Here is a 20,740-nt window from a genome sequence, read left to right as displayed (position 1 = left end):
CAATTAAACGCTCAAAATGCCCAGAAAAAGAGAATTTCATCTGAAACGCGACAGTCTATTCTTGTTCTTAGAAATGAAGGCTATTCCACAAAATTGTTTGGGTGACCCCAAACTTTTGAACGGTAGTGTAAGTGCTCCAATCACTCCATCACAAAAAAAATAAGAGTTGTAGAAATTATTGGAAACTCTAGACAGCCATAACTTTATGTTCTTTACAAGTGTGTGTAAACTTTTGACCACGACTGTATGTGCTTGTCAATAAAGTTTCTCCATCAGGTAAAGTTATTTTCCCGCGTGTGACTATTCTGTCTCTCTCAATTAAAATCTCAATTAAATTCAACCTACTAAAAAAAGTTCATGTCTTTGTAAGGAAAAAAACCTTTGACAGAGTATGAAATAATTATTCCCCCGATGTTTGTAATGGAAAGCCAGAAATGCTGCTTTTGAAATACATCCTGTCACTAAATGTAAAAAGCATGTTTTCACCCTCTGACACGTGCTCTAGGGCTTTCTCCAACGGTTCAATCAGACGTGGGTTGAAGACTGACAGCAGCGAGGCCGTGACAATGAGAAGTGGCCTGGGGGTCAATTTGAAGGGTGTGACAGTCTTCAATAGAGGCAGAGAGAAAGGTTCAACTTTTCACTTCACTCGTTTATTGGTTCACACAATGATTGCCTGATGATTGTTCTTTAAAAACACAGTTTGTGAATATCCTCTAGTGAAGATGTGCACAAATATCCTTTAATTGTGATTGGTAAATGTTCCCATGGCAGGTTCAAACCCTTGCGCCAGGAGCAATGGTGGCTGCCACCAGCTTTGCTTTCATTTAGGAAGCGGCCGTCGGACCTGCTCCTGCGCCCATGGCCGCTTATCAGAGAATGGCTTTTCCTGTGAACGCTATGAAGGGTATCTGCTCTACTCTGAGAGGACAACACTGAAAAGCATCCACCATTCAGATGAGAGTGACCTCAACTCACCTGTCCAGCCCTTTGAAAACCCGGCTTTTTTCAAGAACGTCATAGCCCTGGCCTTTGACTACAGTCAGAATGCAGCGGGGACCAACCGCATTTTTTTCAGTGATGTTCACTTTGGAAATATCCAAATGGTCGATGACGACTGGAAAGGACGATCCATTATTGCAGAAAGTAAGTGCGATTATTATTTTGTACTCTCCTTATTTCACTTGTGTGGTTTGTCATCAGAAGTGGGTGTTCCAGATTGGATCAGAACACTTGAAAATTGGTGTGAATGTCTTTTTTTGTCTGTACTGTATGACCTGTGAATGATTGGTGACGGGTACGGCCCAAAGTCAGTTGGGATAAGCGCTGTCTCAACCGTGACCCTGAACAGGATAAGTGGTAGAAAATAATTGAAAGAGAAAAAGCCCATTTTGTTTGAAATCTAGCATCCAATGCAATCTTGCAGCTACATTATTTTTTTTCTTTGCTGTAAAGAGTGTGGATACGTTTTAGGTTGTTTCGCTTTGGCAAAGGCCATCATTCCAAACGGTAACACTTTAGTATGGGGAACATATTCTAAGTAACGCAGACATAATTTAGAGTTATTTGGAGACTAGGGGAACATATTCTAAGTCAGTGTTTTTCAACCTTTTCTGAGCCTAGCCACATTTTTTTCATTGAAAAAATTCTGAGGCACACCACCAGCAGAAAACATTTAAAAAAATGAAACTCAGTAGCCGATATTGACAATAAAAAGTTGTTCTCGCAACTCCTAAATTCAAACCATAACCAACCATGCATCACTATAGCTCTTGTCTCAAAGTAGGTGTACTGTCACGACCTGTCACATCACGCCGTGACTTATTTGGAGTTGCTGTGTGTAGTGTTTTAGTTCTTGTCTTGCGCTCCTATTTTGGTGGCTTTTTTGTAGCAGTTTCATGTCTTCCTTGAACGCTATTTCCCCGCACCTGCTTTGTTTTCGCAATCAAGACTATTTAAGTTGTGCGGACGCTATCCTTATTTGTGGGGACATTGTTGATTGTCATGCCATGTACGGATGTACTTTGTGGACGTCGTCTGCTCCATGCGCTGTAAGTCTTTGCTGTCGTCCAGCATTCTGTTTTTGTTTACTTTGCAGCCAGTTCACTTTTTGTTTCGTTTTGCATAGCCTTTCCTAAGCTTCAATGCTTTTTCTTAGTGGCACTTAGCGGCACTCGCCTTTTGATTATTTTTGGTTTAAGTTAGAGATGTCCGATAATATCGGCCGATAAATGCTTTAAAATGTAATATCGGAAATTATCTATCGTTTTTTTAAATAATCGGTATCATTTTATTTTATTTTTTTAAATTATTAAATCAACATAAAAAACACAAGATACACTTACAATTAGTGCACCAACCCAAAAAACCTCCCTCCCCCATTTACACTCATTCACACTCATTCACACAAAAGGGTTGTTTATTTCTGTTATTAATATTCTGGTTCCTACATTATATATCAATATATATCAATACAGCCTGCAAGGGATACAGTCGGTAAGCACACATGATTGTGTGTGCTGCTGGTCCACTAATAGTACTAACCTTAACAGTTAATTTTACTCATTTTCATTAATTACTAGTTTCCATGTAACTTTTTTTATATTTTTTTACTTTCTTTTTTATTCAAGAACATGTTTTTAATTTATTTATCTTATGTTATTTAATAATTTTTTTTAAAAATGACCTTATCTTCACCATAACTGGTTGTCCAAATTACGCATAAAAATGTGTTTATTCCACGACTGTATATATCGGTATCGGTTGATATCGGTATCGGTAATTAAGAGTTGGACAATATCGGAATATCGGATATCGGCAAAAAAGCCATTATCGGACATCCCTAGTTTAAGTGTTAGATACCTTTTTACCTACACGCTGCCTCCGGCATATTGTGATCACAACAAACCATGTTCCCGACATCTACAAAGCAATTAGCTACCTGCTGCCACCTACTGATATGGAAGTATTACATGGTTACTCTGCCGATCTCTAGACAGCACAGACACTCAACAACGGCACATTTGCGGATTATAGTTACTAGTTTGCAAAAAATATTTTTTGGTGGTTGAAAAAACACTGTTCTAAGTAACAAAGACTTAAGGGTTAGGGTTAGGGTTATTGTAGTTTTGTGTTTTGTTATGTAAGAACAAACCATATTTATTAAGTGGTATTGAAGGGACAATCATATACAACAACTTCCTTACTTAGTACTAATAAGCAATAGTTCTGAGGTTATTGAGGGAAGACTCTTACCGTATTCTTGGATTATAAGTTGCAGTTTTTTTCATAGTTTGTCGACATATACTCCGGAGCGACTTATGTGTGAAATTATTTACACATTACCGTAAAATATAAAATAATATCATTTATCTCATTCGCGTAAGAGACAAAGCAAATGTCCGCAATCGTCACACACGTCAACCAATAAGAATTCGGCAGGGGCGGGTCATGGCAGAAGTGCATTGTGGGTCATGGGATGCTAACTGCTGCTACATCCATAGCTATTAAAATGGATTATTTCGAAATTGGCGGTAATTTATAAAAACTGAGAAGGCCTGAACTAAAATGGCACCGAAAAGGAAATCATACACTGCAGATTACAAGCCGGACGTAGTGAAATATGCAGCAGAAAATGGTGATCGAGCAGCAGAAAGAAAGGAAACGGCGCATACCAGAGGCGACACCAGGGAGGAAGATTTCATCAGATTTAGCGATCGGGAGTGACAGATTGTTTGGTAAACGTATAGCATGTTCTATATGTTATAGTTATTTGAATGACTCTTGCCATGATGTGTTATGTTAACATATCAGGCACGTTCTCAGTTGGTTATTTATGCGTCATATAACGTACACTTATTCAGCCTGTTGTTCACTATTCTTTATTTATTTTAAATTGCCTTTCAAATGTCTATTCTTGGTGTTGGATTTTATCAAATAAATTTCCCCCAAAAATGCGACTTATACTCTGGAGCGACTTATAGTCCGAAAAATACGGTAGTTATTGGCTTACTGGTTGTATAGTAAGGTCATGCAGAATAGGGCATGAATAAGTACTTAATGATGACTAATTAAGAGCCAATATGTTACTAATTTGCATGTTACTAATTAATGATGAATATGTTATGTAAAGTGTTACCTTCCAAACTAATGCAAATAGAAATAGAAGGTTTTTGGCATTCTTGTCGGAAGGAATGCATGTCGTAAATATTATATTGGAAGACTTGATGGGATTGCTTATTCTCTGGATGGTCTTGTTGTCATTTTTAATAATAACAAGCCCTCTACCAATTACACACATCATGCTCACTTTTACTACTGTATTGATGATGTTGTATAATTTACCATCCAGGGTCAAATATATTAGAGGATTTTTTTTTTTTTTTGGAGGGACGGTGCAGGGGCACTATAAACATTTCATTTTGCTTATTTAATGGTTGGCCACCTCCTCTTAAACCGAAAGGAGAAAATCAATGCAAATAACATCTGCCAGTTGCAGGCTGACTTCATTAAAGAGTTCTCACTGCACTGTTTTCTAGTTATCTTTTATAGAAAGGCTTCATCTTAATGATAAGAAATCTTGTTTGTTTTATGAAATGATGCTGAAAATGTATTTCAAATCAGTCTCACATTTATTGCCTACGATTTCAAAAGTAACAACCTAAAAGCTCATATTTATACTTCGGGATTGACAGTTTTCAGTGCGTGTTTTAGTCACAAGGTTGGACTGCATGGACAAATACAAATCCCATGCCGTTGTTCTAAAGCCCAGTCAGCTCAGCAGTGACAAGCATGACTAGAGTCGAAAAGACCAGTAAAAATCTGAACTTTTGCTCACATGCCAACATGACACTTGTTGCTGCTGCCAACTCAACCTCAGGCCCAAATGTAGCCGTTTTTAAAAACAAATTCCTCACATTTAGAAATGTGGCTTAATCGTGATTAATCACAGGTGAGTACTTGCTTGCATCGTTACAATTTGCCTAAGAAAAGACCCCAATATACGTACACAAACGCAATTTATTGTCACAATGTCATCTAGTAACATTTTTAAACATTTTTGTTCCGTACGGCGGGGGAAGGAGACGACACAACGGCAGAGATCAGTTCAATAGGTTTACTGAACCTGATGCCGATGAAGCGGTGGGGTGTGTATGCTACTATAAGTGAATGGTGCAAGACGACGTGTAGAATTAACAATGTTAATGTTACCAGAGTTTGTTGTAAGTGTGTGTTGGATGAATCTTTCGTCAGACCAAAGGGGCAAGGGGAGAAGGCAGTCCGTGGGCAAGCAAGAGTCAGGGGCTGGAGAGAAGCAACGAGGTCCGTGTCCAAGCAGGGGTCGAGGATCGAGGGAGGCAGTCCGGAATCCAAAGGGAAGTCGAGGCACACAGCTCGATCACGGGAACACTGCGGGGAACACAGACTACATAAGGCACGGGCACAGGAAAGGCACAGAGAGAGCAAGTATGCGGGAGGGAAGCCAGAGACGGGATGCTTACTACAAAGAGTGAACTACGTTCCGGCACTGGATTTTCGGGTCTGCAGGTCTTTATGCCGCCTGTCTTCATCAGACCCAGGTGCGCAGATTGGTGATTGCCTGCAGCCTTGCAGGCGCGTGGCCGCGATGCGGGCAGAGCGACTGGGGGCGTGTCCCGGCGCGCTTCTAGCGGAGGTACCGGCAGAGCTTGCAGCAGATGACATGCGGGATTGCGCAGGCGCCGTGACAGTTTTACTTGAATGCATGTCATTTATTTGCCCGAAACTTGCTAACAGTTTTATCTAAAGTGCTTTAAGGCTGTATTTTGGTGTACAGTTTCAAATAATTGCCCTACTTAGAGGCCAAATGTTCCTTTGCATATTTTTTTACTTTTTTTATTACTATGCATATAATATGGCACACTGTGATCTTTTGAGTTCTGATAAACGCGTAATGTTCTGAAATACTACATATAGTGTTTTATTATTTAATCCAGGGGCCCCCAAACTTTTTGACTCAGGGGCCACATTGGGTTAAAACAATTTGGCTGGGGTCACCGAAACAATTTTGTGGAATAGCCTTCATTTCTAAGAACAAGAATAGACTGTCGAGTTTCAGATGAAAGTTCTCTTTTTCTGGCCATTTTGAGCGTTTAATTGACCCCACAAATGTGATGCTCCAGAAACTCAATCTGCTCAAAGGAAGGTCAGTTTTGTAGCTTCTGTAACGAGCTAAACTGTTTTCAGATGTGTGAACATGATTGCACAAGGGTTTTCTAATCATCAATTAGCCTTCTGAGCCAATGAGCAAACACATTGTACCATTAGAACACTGGAGTGATAGTTGCTGGAAATGGGCCTCTATACACCTATGTAGATATTGCACCAAAAACCAGACATTCGCAGCTAGAATAGTCATTTACCACATTAGCAATGTATAGAGTGTATTTCTTTAAAGTTAAGACTAGTTTAAAGTTATCTTCATTGAAAAGTACAGTGCTTTTCCTTCAAAAATAAGGACATTTCAATGTGACCCCAAACTTTTGAACGGTAGTGTATATATATATATATATATATATTATATAGGAAAATGCATTTTTAGACAATGTGATTTGCCTGAGTGCCTAGGAAAAACCGAGAGTAACAAGCGGTAGAAAATGGATTAGAAAAGACAGATATTAAAAATAAAATATAAAATAAAAATGCAAATAAAAAAACTTATTTTTTTTAAGTTGGGACTTCCCGCGGGCCAGATTTTGGAAAAATAGTATTTTGGGGACCCCTGATTTAATCTGTTCATATAAACATATTTGACGTTAAGTAATAGCGTATACAATAACAAAATAAAAAATTAACTCACAGTGACTTTGCTGAGTAAGTAATGTTACAATGAGGTAACTGAGTTACTACCTCAATTACTTTTTGGGTGAAGTAATTAGTATCTGTAACTAATTACTTTTTGAAGATAAATTGACCAACACTGATGATCATCTACAGATAAATAGATACCATTTGTGAAGCTACAAATGGCTGTCATCGCCAAGTGTTGCTGAAGATTCATTAATTATGTCTGCAAACTACACATTAATGTTGCTTTTCCCCCTTTTATTCTCCCACTTGTCCAATTAAGATAAAGATTTATTCCTGATAAGACAAAAATGTACTGTTCGTTTTTTATTCCCACTGTGGGTATATATTTCCAATAAAACCCTTAAAAACCTCGAACAATGTGCTGTATTTTATAAAGTATAAACCATCATTTCCATATTTCATCCTGGAACTTCTGCCTGCATCCCGCTATTAAGGGAAGGTGCAGATGTTAATCATCCATATTTCCCTAATTAATCTCCATGTCCCCCAATAATTAATCCTTCACCTCACCAACAATTTGTGGCAAACTCTGCCAGATGGGTTCCACTGCAAACTATTAATTAGCGATCAGCTGACTCTGTCGTTGAGGTTTTGGGCTTAGGAGCTCCTCAATAGGAACGTTCATGCAAACTCTCTCGGATTTAATAAGTTAGGAAACATCTGGTCCTCAACACTTGCAAAATGCATGAGCTAATAGTCTACCAGGATGAGCACAAAGCCCATTAGCATTCTGGGGGAAGACATCGGGATAGTGGAGCAGTACAAGTATTTTGTGGAGAACCAACATAGACGTTGTGCACATAAAGCGCAGGAGCAGACCTATTTCCGTAGGAGGCTTAGCTCTTTTAATGTGAGCATTTTGTAGATGCTCTACCAGCCCGTGGCATACAGTAGAAAGGGGACTCATATGGCCCCATTCGTTGTGGTTTACCTGGCACATAGAACATAACAAATTAGCGGGTGCGGGGGTGCACTAACACTTTAGCCCCCAGATGGAGTGTTTCATATCTTAAAATATGTTTTGTGGCAATTCCAACGTTTAACCACAGCATTGCAAAATGATTAACCCTCCCATGGCTGTTGTTGCGTCGACCAGCTTTTCCTCCCAGGGAATTTAAGTTACTGGTCAATCCCAAGTTCTTTCGATGACATATATCCTGAGTAAGAAGGACCATCAAGACAGAATAGGAATTTTATCAAGTTTTACTGAAATTTCAGGAGATCAGCCCACACCAATACATTCATATCGGCTACTCTAGTTGATCTCCCATTCAAACGGAAAAAAATACTCTTTAAAGAAGAAAGCAGCCCCCACCCTCCCCCAGAAAAGGGATGCCTCTCCCTCTCACAACACTGATAAGGAAAGAAGAGGGGGTATGTATTCACATTCCAATGTCTAAGACACTAAACAGACCTATGAAGACAAAGAGAAACTGGTAGAATATACAAAGGAAAAGTACTATCTGCTCTAAACATGGCTATGAATAAAGAAATAACTCTTAAACATATATGCATTCTCCACACTGTACATTTAGCTTTTTCACTTGGAGCACAGGTGCTACTTTTTTTGTGACCAACAAGTATGTGCTCCAATCACTCTATCACAGAAAAATTATTGGAAACTCAAGACAGCCATGACATTATGTTCTTTACGAGTGTACGTAAACTTTTAACCACGACTGTATGTATTGCATCTAATGCATATGGATATACTGTATGCATCATACACTGTCCATGTTTAAGTATTGGAGCATTACCAATAGCGTATCTCCAATTTGTTATTGCAGAAAAATGTATTTTCTCAGTTCCAGCTCAAACAGTCTTAGATGTTATGTGAATGGTGTGATCTAAATTTAGTTCCTTTATTTTTGTTTGTCATCAGCGCGGTTACAGTTGCAGAAGTGACGCCCACATCAAGTCAGAAGATACACATTAAAGAAGTAGCTAATCCCTTGGCTGTTTTCATGTTCCTCAAGACGTGCTGTTTTTTTTTTTTCATAACCACAAATAAATGTGCCAGGGCATGAAAGAAGTCCTCAGCAACATGGATTAATGTTTTATCGTTGTTTAGTCCCTAAAGAGCTAAACAGATGGTTTATCGTTTACAAAAGAATGACAGCAAAGGTTTCAGTGACTGTGTGGAAGTGTTTTAGAACCTTTTAGGAACAATTCATTTGGTTTGTTGAGGGTGAGCTGAAATAACAAATGACTGATGCTTACAAATTAAGAAATGGTGCAATGGAAATTGCACAAAAAGCTATATTTAAATACATTAAGAAACAAACGTGGAGTGCAGTGTAAGAAAGCTGCTGTTTGTAGGGGTTTGGATATAGAATGGTTCATGCAGGCATGTGGGAGGTGTGGATCAACTCCATGAAGGTGTACACTTTTTTGTTTAGTTGCCATTGTAGAGTTTTTCTTTTGAACGGTTTTGCAGAGAAGAACATTGTTGCCTCCTTGCGGGTAATTTATTTACACAGCATTGGTAAATACATGACCTGATTTCTAACCCAGTCACAATCTGATCAAAATACTTTTTTCCCTTATTGATGTCTCTATCTGGAGATGTACCCCCCCCCACTGAACATACAGTTCTGAAGATAACATACACAAATCAGGAGCATGAATGTCATTAATTGCAGGCACTAATTGTCCAGGTTGGAATGATTGTACAGCATGCATCTACAATGATTTATTTCATGCACAAGTTTGAATTAATTTGACATTTCTCAAATTTCAATCAATGTTTACTTATATAGCCCGAAATCACGAGTGTCTCAAAGGGCTGCACAAGCCACAACGACATCCTGATCCCACATCAAAATTGCATTATTGCCTTTATTTTAACAAATAATCTTACGGTAAATTAAACATATGTTTCTTATTGCAAGTGTGTCCCTAAATAAAATAGTGAACGTACTAGACAACTTGTCTTTTAGTAGTAAGTAAACAAACAAAGACTCCTAATTTAGCTGCTGACGTATGCAGTAACATATTTTGTCATTGTCCATTCAAAATTATTAAGGACAAGTGGTAGGAAATTAATTATTAATATACTTGTTCATTTACTGTTCATATCTGCTTACTTTCTCTTTTAACATGTTTAGCGGCCTTGTGGTTAGAGTGTCCGCCCTGAGATCGGTAAGTCGTGAGTTCAAACCCCAGCCGAGTCATACCAAAGACTATAAAAATGGGACCCATTACTTCCCTGCTTGGCACTCAGCATCAAGGGTTTCAGGGTTATATCACCAAATGATTCCCAGGCGCGACCACCGCTGCTGCTCACTGCTCCCCTGTGGGGATGGGTCAAAGGCAGAGGATAACTTCACCGCACCTAGTGTGTGTGTGACAAACATTGGCACTTTAACTTTTATCTACACGTATGTTAAAATGTAATAATCATGTAATCTTCTGTTTGGATGTTTTAAATTGGTTTTGGATGATACCACAAATTTGGGTATCGATCCGATACCAAGTAGTTACAGGATCATACATTGTTCATACTCAAAGTCCTCATGTGTCCATGTGTGAGTTTATAAACATAATATGAATTAAAAGAAACGCAAAAAGATTTTGTGATGCTAAAAAATACTGATGTAATCATAGTAGTATCGACTAGATACACTCGTATACTTAGTATCATTACAGTGGATGTTAGGTGTAGATCCACCATAGGCGTTTGTTTACATTCAGGTACGCCGTCATTAGCGGTGACGCCAGTGAGCTACTGTGTGTAGTGAAGCATGTTTAGCTATTCCTTGTCCTGCAGGGATGAAACTTGTAAGAAACTTACTTTATTTGTTGCCATGGAGGCGAGGATTAGTGATTTAGATGTAGCTAAAACACTGCAGACTGTGGATGGACTTAAGCCGCTAGCTAGCTAGCCATGTTTTAAAGCACCTGTCCCTGAGGGCGTTTCAGTGTTATAACTTCACCTTTATTGTTAGTTTTTAAGCCAAAATGCGTCTGTTCTCCCTTTTATGTGTACACTCTGTCTCTGCTTGTAAGTACTCCGTGATTGTGCGCTGCCGAACATGCTCGTCTGCTCGTAAACCAGCAATGTCACGATGTGACGACGACGAGGGTGCGGGGTTCTTTTTAGAGGCGGTATAGTACCGAATATGATTCATTAGCATCGCGGTACTATACTAATACCGGTATACCGTACAACCCTAGTTGGGACATATAATGTCACCTCTCTGGAAAGAAAGGAGCTTGAGATTGCGGGTGAGGTAGAGTAGTTCTGACTAGATATGAGTATTGTTGAGTGTAGTGAGTCTAATTTTCAAACTAACTCCTCAAGAGGGGTTGGACTTTATTTCATGCTGGGGTTTGCTGGTCAAAGGCGTTAAGCAGGTGTTGACTTATTAATGGCTGCCCGGCTCAGTGCCTGCACATTGGAGTCTTCCCCCTGTGTAAGAGAGGGTGATTTCTCTGCTCCCCCTCGGGGTCATGGAACGGGCTCTGACTGTGATTTGTGTTTATGCGCCCAGCAGCAGTTCAGAGTACCTGGCCTTCTTGGACTCTGTAGGTGTGGAAGAACATTTCTTCAATTTAGCGCCTAGATGGCTGAAAAATAGCAAACCTTTGTCCAGAAAGCAGTTGTTTTGTCTATGTGGCGAGCTGTAAATTTTAGTTGAGTTGAAAAGTTTTGAACCCCTTCTGTCCATGGCGTTGTAAAACTGGCTTCACTGTTGACACAGACATCGGTAGCATACTTGCCAACCCTCCCGATTTTTCTGGGAGACCTACGAATTTCAGTGCCCCTCCCGAAAATCTCCCTTTGCAACCATTCTCACGAATTTCTCCCGATTTTCACCCGAACAATAATAATAAGGGCGTGCCGTGATGGCACTGCCTTTAGCATCCTCTACAACCTGTCGACGCGTCCGCTTTTTCACCATACAAACAGCGTGTCACATGTTGTGTGCGGCTCCTGCATACACACGTAAGTGACTGTAAGACATACTTGATCAACAGCCATACAGGTCACACTGAGGGTGGCCGTATAAACAACTTTAACACTGTTACAAATATGCGCCACACTGTGAACCCACACCAAACAAGAATGACAAACACATTTCGGGAGAACATCTGCACCGTAACACAACATAAACACAACAGAACAAATACCCAGAATCCCTTGCATCCCTAACTCTTCCGGGCTACAATATACACCCCCGCTACCACCAAACCCCGCCCACCTCAAACCCGACCCCCCACACCTCAAACCCCCACCCCCCAATCTCCCGAATTTGAAGGTCTCAAGGTTGGCAAGTATGATCGGTAGGCATAAAAAAGTGCTTAATCCAGACGGTGATCCAGATCACACTCAAAATAAAATAACTTTTCCCATTTCTTTTTTCTTGTTTTTCTTTTTCTTTTAAGTTTTGAATTGATTTTTTTATTTTTTAATGAATTTATTAATCAATCAACAAAACAATACTTTTCCCATTTCTGAAATTTTCTGAGAGTTAATTCAAAATCTGCCCATAACTTTTTGAGGTATCTATCGCGGAATAAAATAAACGGAGTGAAGCCTCTTGTAAGTTATCCACTCTTTTTGTGTCTGTGGGTGGAGGCGGGGCCGCTACCAGACACACACAGAGATGTTAGGGCTTATAACCTAAACATAAGATAATGTCGTACACAAAGACCTGATTGGTACCGAAATGTAATGACTTGTTCCACATAAAATTTTGAACATTTCCTGAAAGTTAGATGAAAATCCACCCATGACATTTTGAGCTATCTCTAGCGCAGTGTTTTTCAACCAGTGTACCGTGAGATATTGTCTGGTGTGCCGTGAGAGATTATGTAATTTCACCTAATTGGATTAAAAATATGTTTTACAAACCAGAAATTATAATCCGCAAATGTGCCGTTGTTGAGGGTCTGTGCTGTCTAGAGATTGGCAGAGTAACCGTGTAATACTCTTCCATATCAGTAGGTGGCAGCAGGTAGGTAATTGCTTTGTAGTTGCCAACATGGTTTGTGGTGATCACAATATGCAGACGACAGCGGGAGGCAGTGTGCAGGTAAAAAGGTATCTAATGCTTACACCAAAAATAAACAAAAGGCAAGTGCCGCTAAAAATAAAAGGCATTGAAGCTTAGGGATGGCTATGCAAAACAAAGCTAAAACTGAACTGGCTGCAAAGTAAACAAAAACAGAATGCTGGACGACAGCAAAGACTTACAGCGTGTGGAGCAGCAGACGCCGTCCACAACGTACATATGTACATGACATGACAATCAACAACAAAATAGGAGCGCAAGACAAGAACTAAAACACTACACACAAAAAAACTCCAAATAAGTCTCTGCGTGATGTGACAGGTCGTGACAGTACACCTACTTTGAGACAAGAGCTATAGTGATGCATGGTTGGTTATGGTTTGAATACATATCCTAAAATTGCAAGAACAACTTTTTTCTGTCAATATTGGCTGCAGAGTTAATTTTTTAAATGTTTTCTGCTAGTGGTGTGCCTCGAGATGTTATCAATGAAAAAAAGGTTGAAAAACAGTGCTCTAGCGGAATGAAAGCAACAGAGTGAACACTCTTGTCAGTCATCCATTGACTTTGTCTCTGCAGGGGCGCTACCATACACACACATAAGTTTAGGCCTGCAACATAAACGTAAAGTAACAAAGTAGAAAAGATCTGGATCAGGCCCACGATCTAATCAGTGATTTCTTATCCCATTTCGGACATTTGTTGAGAATTCCGTGAACATCTCACTAACTGACTGATTAACCAAAGGCAACGATTACATAACCGGACTTGGTGAAGCAGTTTAAGTGTAGCACTGGTAGTCCATACTGAAGCAGAATGAGCAAGCCGAGGGTGTTAAAATAATGTCTAAACGGCAGACATTTATTCATGAAAATGTGGAAAAGCTGTTGATGGTGTGTTTGACAGAGAGGCAGCTCAAATCAGATACCGTAGATGTCCGTAAATGGTAAATACTGTAGAAATTATTATTACACTAATTTGGAAAATCCTGCAGTTGTTTGTAGTATATTTTATTGTGCAGTTTTTGATCAAATATTTATTTTTTAAAAGTAAGATTTTTCTCTTTAAAAGGTATATTACATGTTCAATCAATCAACATTTATGTATATAGCCCTTAAATTAAAGGCCTACTGAAATGAGATTTTCTTATTTAAACGGGGATAGCAGGTCCATTCTATGTGTCATACTTGATCATTTCGCGATATTGCCATATTTTTGCTGAAAGGATTTAGTAGAGAACATGGACGATAAAGTTTGCAACTTTTGGTCGCTGATAAAAAAGCCTTGCCTGTACCGGAAGTAGCGTGACGTCACAGGTTGTGGAGCGCCTCACATCTGCACATTGTTTACAATCATGGCCACCAGCAGCGAGAGCGATTCGGACCGAGAAAACGACGATTACCCCATTAATTTGAGCGAGGATGAAAGATTTGTGGATGAGGAAAGTGAGAGTGAAGGATTAGAGGGCAGTGGAAGCGATTCAGATAGGGAAGATGCTGTGAGAGGCGGGTGGGACCTGATATTCAGCTGGGAATGACTAAAACAGTAAATAAACACGAGACATATATATACTCTATTAGCCACAACACAACCAGGCTTATATTTAATATGCCACAAATTAATCCTGCATAACAAACACCTCCCCCCTCCCGTCTATACAACCCGCCAATACAAATCAAACACCCGCACAACACACTCAATCCCACAGCCCAAAGTACCGTTCACCTCCGCAAAGTTCATACAGCACATATATTTCCCCAAAGTTACGTACGTGACATGCACATAGCAGCACGCACGTAGGGGCAAGCGATCTTTTTTTTTTGAAGCCGCAGCTGCGTACTCACGGTAGCGCGTATCCAACTCAAAGTCCTACTGGTAAGAGTCTCTGTTGTCCCAGTTCTCCACAAGCATGCATATCCAACTCAAAGTCCTCCTGGTAAGAGTCTCTGTTGTCCCAGTTCTCCACAGGCCAATGGTAAAGCTTGACTGTCATATTTCGGCAATGAAACACCGGCTACGTGTTTGTGTTGCTGCAGCCGTCCGCTAATACACCGCTTCCCACCTACAGCTTTCTTCTTTGCTGTCTTCATTGTTCATTAAACAAATTGCAAAAGATTCACCAACACAGATGTCCAGAATACTGTGGAATTTTGCGATGAAAACAGACGACTTAATAGCTGGCCACAATGGTGTCCCAAAATGTCCGCTACAATCCGTGACGTCACGCGCAAACGTCATCATACCGAGACGTTTTCAGCAGGATATTTCGCGGGAAATTTAAAATTGCACATTACTAATCTAACCCGGCCGTATTGGCATGTGTTGCAATGTTAAGATTTCATCATTGATATATAAATTATCAGACTGCGTGGTCGGTAGTAGTGTGTTTCAGTAGGCCTTTAATCACAAGTGTCTCAAAGGGCTGCACAAGCCACGATGACATCCCCGGCTCAGATCCCACATCAGGGCAGGAAAAAACTCAACCCAATGGGAGACAATGATAAACCTTGGAGGGGACCGCAGATGTGGGGAACCGGTGCAACGTGGAGTGGATCTAGTTAATAGTGTGAGAGTCCAGTCCATAGTGGGGCCAGCAGGAGATCATCTTGAGTGGAGACAAGTCAGCAGCGCAGAGACGTCCCCAACTGATGCACACATGAGTGGTCCACCCCGGGTCCCGACTTTGAACAGCTAGCGCGTCATCTCTTGTCACCTAATAACCTCTCCACGCAGGAGAGGGGGGCAGAGCAGAAAAGAGATGGCAGATCAACTGGTCTAAAAGGGGGGTCTATTTAAAGGCTAGCGTATACAAATGAGTTTTTAAGATGGGACTTAAATGCTTCTACTAAGGTTATGATGTTAAAACTTGTTATTGTGTGGGGCCAAGCACAAAATAGATTGATTCATAGTATGAGATTGTCCAGGTAGAAGCTGCGTCACAGAACCATATTCCGAGTTACTACTGTAGCTCCAGTTAATTATGAAAATCGGGCTTGGCTTTGCCAATATGAGACATTCTGGAACCTACATTACCACCAAAGATATTAAGATAAATAAACATATATATTTCATCTTGGGAAATCTAAAATCAAATAAAATTTGCGCACCTACTGTATTCTCTTTAAAAAAAAAAAAAAAAAAACATTAATGTATGTTGTATAATAATTCCAGTTAATTAAAGTAAGGGCCAAAAATTAAGATGACCTTTTGAACAGCAGGTGTTTAGCGCAACCTATTTAAACAGTATTTTTTAAATTGCTAACTCGCTTTCCATCCAGCATGATAAGACATATAGTTACCTAACTACGATCACTAAGCAAAGTCATCCAAACTTTAATGGAATCGACAATCTGTTGCACAAAGCCAACATGTCTTTGTAAAAAAAAAATGCACACGGCAACGGTGTAGTTTGGTGTCATCCAATGGAACTTGCCCAATTAACCACGCACACAAGGGTGCTATTTTCACCCATCTGTCAATATGCCGAAACATTGTACACTGAATGTGTGGTAGATGGAATTAGAAGTAACCCCATGCAGGCCATGTCAATGTCATTTAAAGCTTAAAGGCCTACTGAAACCCACTACTACCGACCACGCAGTCTGATAGTTTATATATCAATGATGAAATCTTAACATTGCAACACATGCCAATACGGCCGGGTTAACTTATAAAGTGCAATTTTAAATTTCCGGCTAAACTTCCGGTTGAAAACGTCTATGTATGATGACGTATGCGCGTGACGTCAATCGTTGAAACGGAAGTATTCGGACACGTTGTATCCAATACAAAAAGCTCGGTTTTCATCGCAAAATTCCACAGTATTCTGGACATCTGTGTTGGTGAATCTTTTTCAATTTGTTTAATAAACAACAAAGACGGCAAAGAAGAAAGCTTTAGGTGGGATCGGTGTATTAGCGGCTGGCTGCAGCAACACAACCAGGAGGACTTTGACTTGGATAGCAGACGCGCTATCCGACGCTAGCCGCCGACCGCACGGATGATCGGGTGAAGTCCTCCGTCGATCGCTGGAACGCAGGTGAGCACGGGTGTTGATGAGCAGATGAGGGCTGGCTGGCGTAGGTGGATAACTAATGTTTTTAGCATAGCTCTGTGAGGTCCCGTTGCTAAGTTAGCTTCAATGGTGTCATTAGCAACAGCATTGTTAAGCTTCGCCAGGCTGGAAAGCATTAACCGTGTAGTTAGGTCCATTGTTTAATAGTATTGTTGATTTTCTGTCTATCCTTCCAGTCAGGGGTTTATTTATTTTGTTTCTATCTGCAGTTAAGAACGATGCTATCACGTTAGCTCCATAGCTAAAGTGCTTCGCCGATGTATTGTCGTGGAGATAAAAGTCACTGTGAATGTCCATTTCGCGTTCTCGACTCTCATTTTCAAGAGGATATAGTATCCCAGGTGGTTTAAAATACAAATCCGTGATCCACAATAGAAAAAGGAGAGAGTGTGGAATCCAATGAGCCAGCTTGTACCTAAGTTACGGTCAGAGCGAAAAAAGATGCGTCCTGCACTGCACTCTAGTCCTTCACTCTGACGTTCCTCATCCACGAATCTTTCGTCCTGGCTCAAATTAATGGGGTAATCGTCGCTTTCTCAGTCCGAATCGCTCTCGCTGCTGGTGTAAACAATGGGGAAATGTGAGGAGCCTTTCAACCTGTGACGTCACGCTACTTCCGGTACAGGCAATGCTTTTTTATCAGCGACCAAAAGTTGCGAACTTTATCGTCGATGTTCTCTACTAAATCCTTTCAGCAAAAATATGGCCATATTGCAAAATGATCAAGTATGACACATAGAATGGATCTGCTATCCCCGTTTAAATTTTAAAAAATCATTTCAGTAGGCCTTTAATGGTGCAATGAAAGGTACACAGGCTAAAACTAATTATTTTAATCAAGCATTGTATATTTAGGTTGCCACATGAATATATATTGGTGTATTTTCTGCTTTAAAGCAAAACATTAAAATAATGTGACCATGAAGAACAACATTACAATAAAGACCCTTACATATCCTGATTACCCATTTGGAGTCTCGCATGAAAAAAATAGTGCTTGTCAAACGATTAATGCTTTTACTCACACGTTTGGATTTAGATTAATCACGATTAATCACAGCATAATTGACATTCACTTCAAAAAGACCTCAATATTTGGACACAAGTCCAATTTTATTTTCAGAATATCATTTATTTAAATGCACGTCATGTATTTGCTCACACCTTGGTAACAGTTCCATCTTACGTCCCGCCATAGTGTAATTTGGGGTTAATACTCATCTTTGCACTGACCTATGCATTGACCTGGGGCCTCATCTAACTAGAGTTGCATGGCATTCCTACTAAAAAATAGAAGTACATTCAAATCCAGAAAGCTAAATATTCAGAAGTACTGTATTAAAGTGTACAAAGCCAAGAACATTTCTGTGGAAGTCCCTTCCTAGCAGCTCCACTGCAGACACGGCACAATAGCCAAGCGTGCAGGTTTAACAAAGTTGTAATGTTTGTCACAAGATTTTTCAAAATGTCTTTCCGCGTGTCGTGACCTTGCCGTCACTCCCAATCCTCTCTCTCTCCGTGCTCCCGAACGCTTACTGTTAAAGACAACAGATGATTAGATTAACACGTACCACCTGTGAAATCTTATCACCTTCCAGCTGTGTCTCGCTGTCAGCACATGCCCCGTCCCTGCCTGCTGGTGCTCGTCATAAGTAACCATGGACAGCGGCGGTGACTTTTCCTCCTACAGGCAGCGCTGACTGCACCCGCCCCCACCATTTATTTTTTTTACAATGTAATCAACGTTGAATTGATCTCAGGACCTGGCCAACTTCTGACCCACGCCCCCCTTTTAAATAATCAAATCATATTGAAAGTAGCCATGAACTTTAGCATTGCAAGTTGTGGCCAATCACAGGTCAGTAGGTGGTGCTTCTTTCCGGTGTTCGGAGCGATCACCAGCAGGTTCAAATTGCTCTGTGCTGCGGGGATATGGACGTGCATCACCAAAAGAGACAAGTGTTGTTTTTTTTAAATAGCCGCTGCAACTGGCTTATAGGCGTGTGGTCCATTCCTCCTCACCGCTTCATGTGTCGCCCCGACCCCCTAGCACAGCGAAATTATGTAATCTTGCTATCTTTTATATGTAAATATTCCAGCATATCACAAAGGATACGGAGGACTTTGACTCTTGTTTGATTACTCAGTTTATTATCAGAACACAGGAGTGCTTATTGCAGTAGCAGCTTTTCTACAGTTGTGGTCAAAAGTTTACATACACTTGTGAAGGACATAATGTCATGGCTGTCTTGAGCTTCCAATAATTTCTACAACTCTTATTTTTTTGTGATAGAGTGATTGGAGCACATATTTGTTGGTCACAAAAAACATTCATGAAGTTTAGTTATTTTATGAATTTATTATGGGTCTACTGAAAATATGACCAAATCTGCTGGGTCAAAAGTATACTTGCAGTAATGTTAATATTTGGTTACATGTCCCTTGGCAAGTTTCACTGCAATAAAGCGCTTTTGGTAGCCATCCACAAGCTTCTGGCAAGCTTCTGGTTGAATTTTTGACCACTCCTCTTGACAAAATTGGTGCAGTTCAGCTAAATGTGTTGGTTTTCTGACATGGACTTGTTTCTTCAGCATTGTCCACACGTTTAAGTCAGGACTTTGGGAAGGCCATTCTAAAACCTTAACTATAGCCTGATTTAGCCATTCTTATACCACTTTTGATGTGTGTTTGGGGTCATTGTCCTGTTGGAACACCAAACTGCGCCCAAGACCCAACCTCCGGGCTGATGATTTTAGGTTGTCCTGAAGAATTTGGAGGTAATCCTCCTTTTTCATTGTCTCATTTACTCTCTGTAAAGCGCCAGTTCCATTGACAGCAAAACAGGCCCAGAGCATAATACTACCACCACCATGCTTGACGGTAGAAATGGTGTTCCTGGGATTAAAGGTTGCACCATTTCTCCTCCAAACATATTACTGGGTATTGTGACCAAACAGCTCAATTTTTGTTTCATCTGACCACATACCTTTTCTCCAGAAGGTCTTATCTTTGTCCATGTGATGACAATTTCAATTTCAATAAGCAACCTGGCCGTCCGGGCTGTTTTCATATTAAATTCAAATACCAGGGTTCTGACATTTGTCGCTATCTTGTGGTTAATGTAAAATACTCTGGATAGTGACCATGGTGAGTATTTTCTTGACTCCAGAAAGCACAAGATGTACCTATACGACCCAATCTCAAACAACTTTTTTTAGTCATGGTGCAAAAAAAAAAACCTCAACCAGCACAGAAAGTCAACACACATGGTCACACATAACACAACCTGCTCACTGAACTTTGTGGATATTATAATATAAATGTCCCATCACCATTAAAACAAATCAAAAGTACACCAGTTTAAACCCATTCCAAGGGATGATGGGACAAATGCAAAACACTCTCCACACATATCCATGTTTAACTGTCAACTACTTGATATTCCTAATTGATTACAAAGCTTTAAAGAGGTTGTCACAGAAGTAAACAAGGTAGGAGTTGAACTTTCACATACTCTTACTATTCAGGTATAATAATTATTAATGATATGTCCATTATATTATACAGACATGCGTACACACACACACACACACACACACACACACACACACACACACACACACACACACATATATATATATAATATATATATATATATATATATATATATATATATATATATATATATATATATATATATATATATATATATATATATATATATATATATATATATATATATACAGTATATAGTTACTTTGACTGCTTTTGTCTCCCGGCCAAATTTTGTTATACCAAT

General features: G+C 39.9%; 1 protein-coding gene across 1 annotated transcript in view; it reads left to right on the top strand.

Moving 5' to 3' along the window:
• The window catches only part of LOC133663276 (low-density lipoprotein receptor-related protein 1B-like), an 872,326-nt gene that overhangs the window by 603,008 nt on the left and 248,578 nt on the right, over nt 1–20,740 (top strand). Inside the window, 2 exon segments of the mRNA XM_062067630.1 lie at nt 506–630; nt 775–1,146. Of these exon segments, the coding sequence (XP_061923614.1) occupies nt 506–630; nt 775–1,146 (497 nt within the window).

This window comes from Entelurus aequoreus, linkage group LG13 (genome assembly GCF_033978785.1).
Source record: "Entelurus aequoreus isolate RoL-2023_Sb linkage group LG13, RoL_Eaeq_v1.1, whole genome shotgun sequence".
Lineage (NCBI taxonomy): Eukaryota > Metazoa > Chordata > Actinopteri > Syngnathiformes > Syngnathidae > Entelurus > Entelurus aequoreus.
The sequence above is the reverse complement of the archived record's forward strand: the minus strand, read 5'-3'. Positions and strand labels throughout refer to the sequence as shown.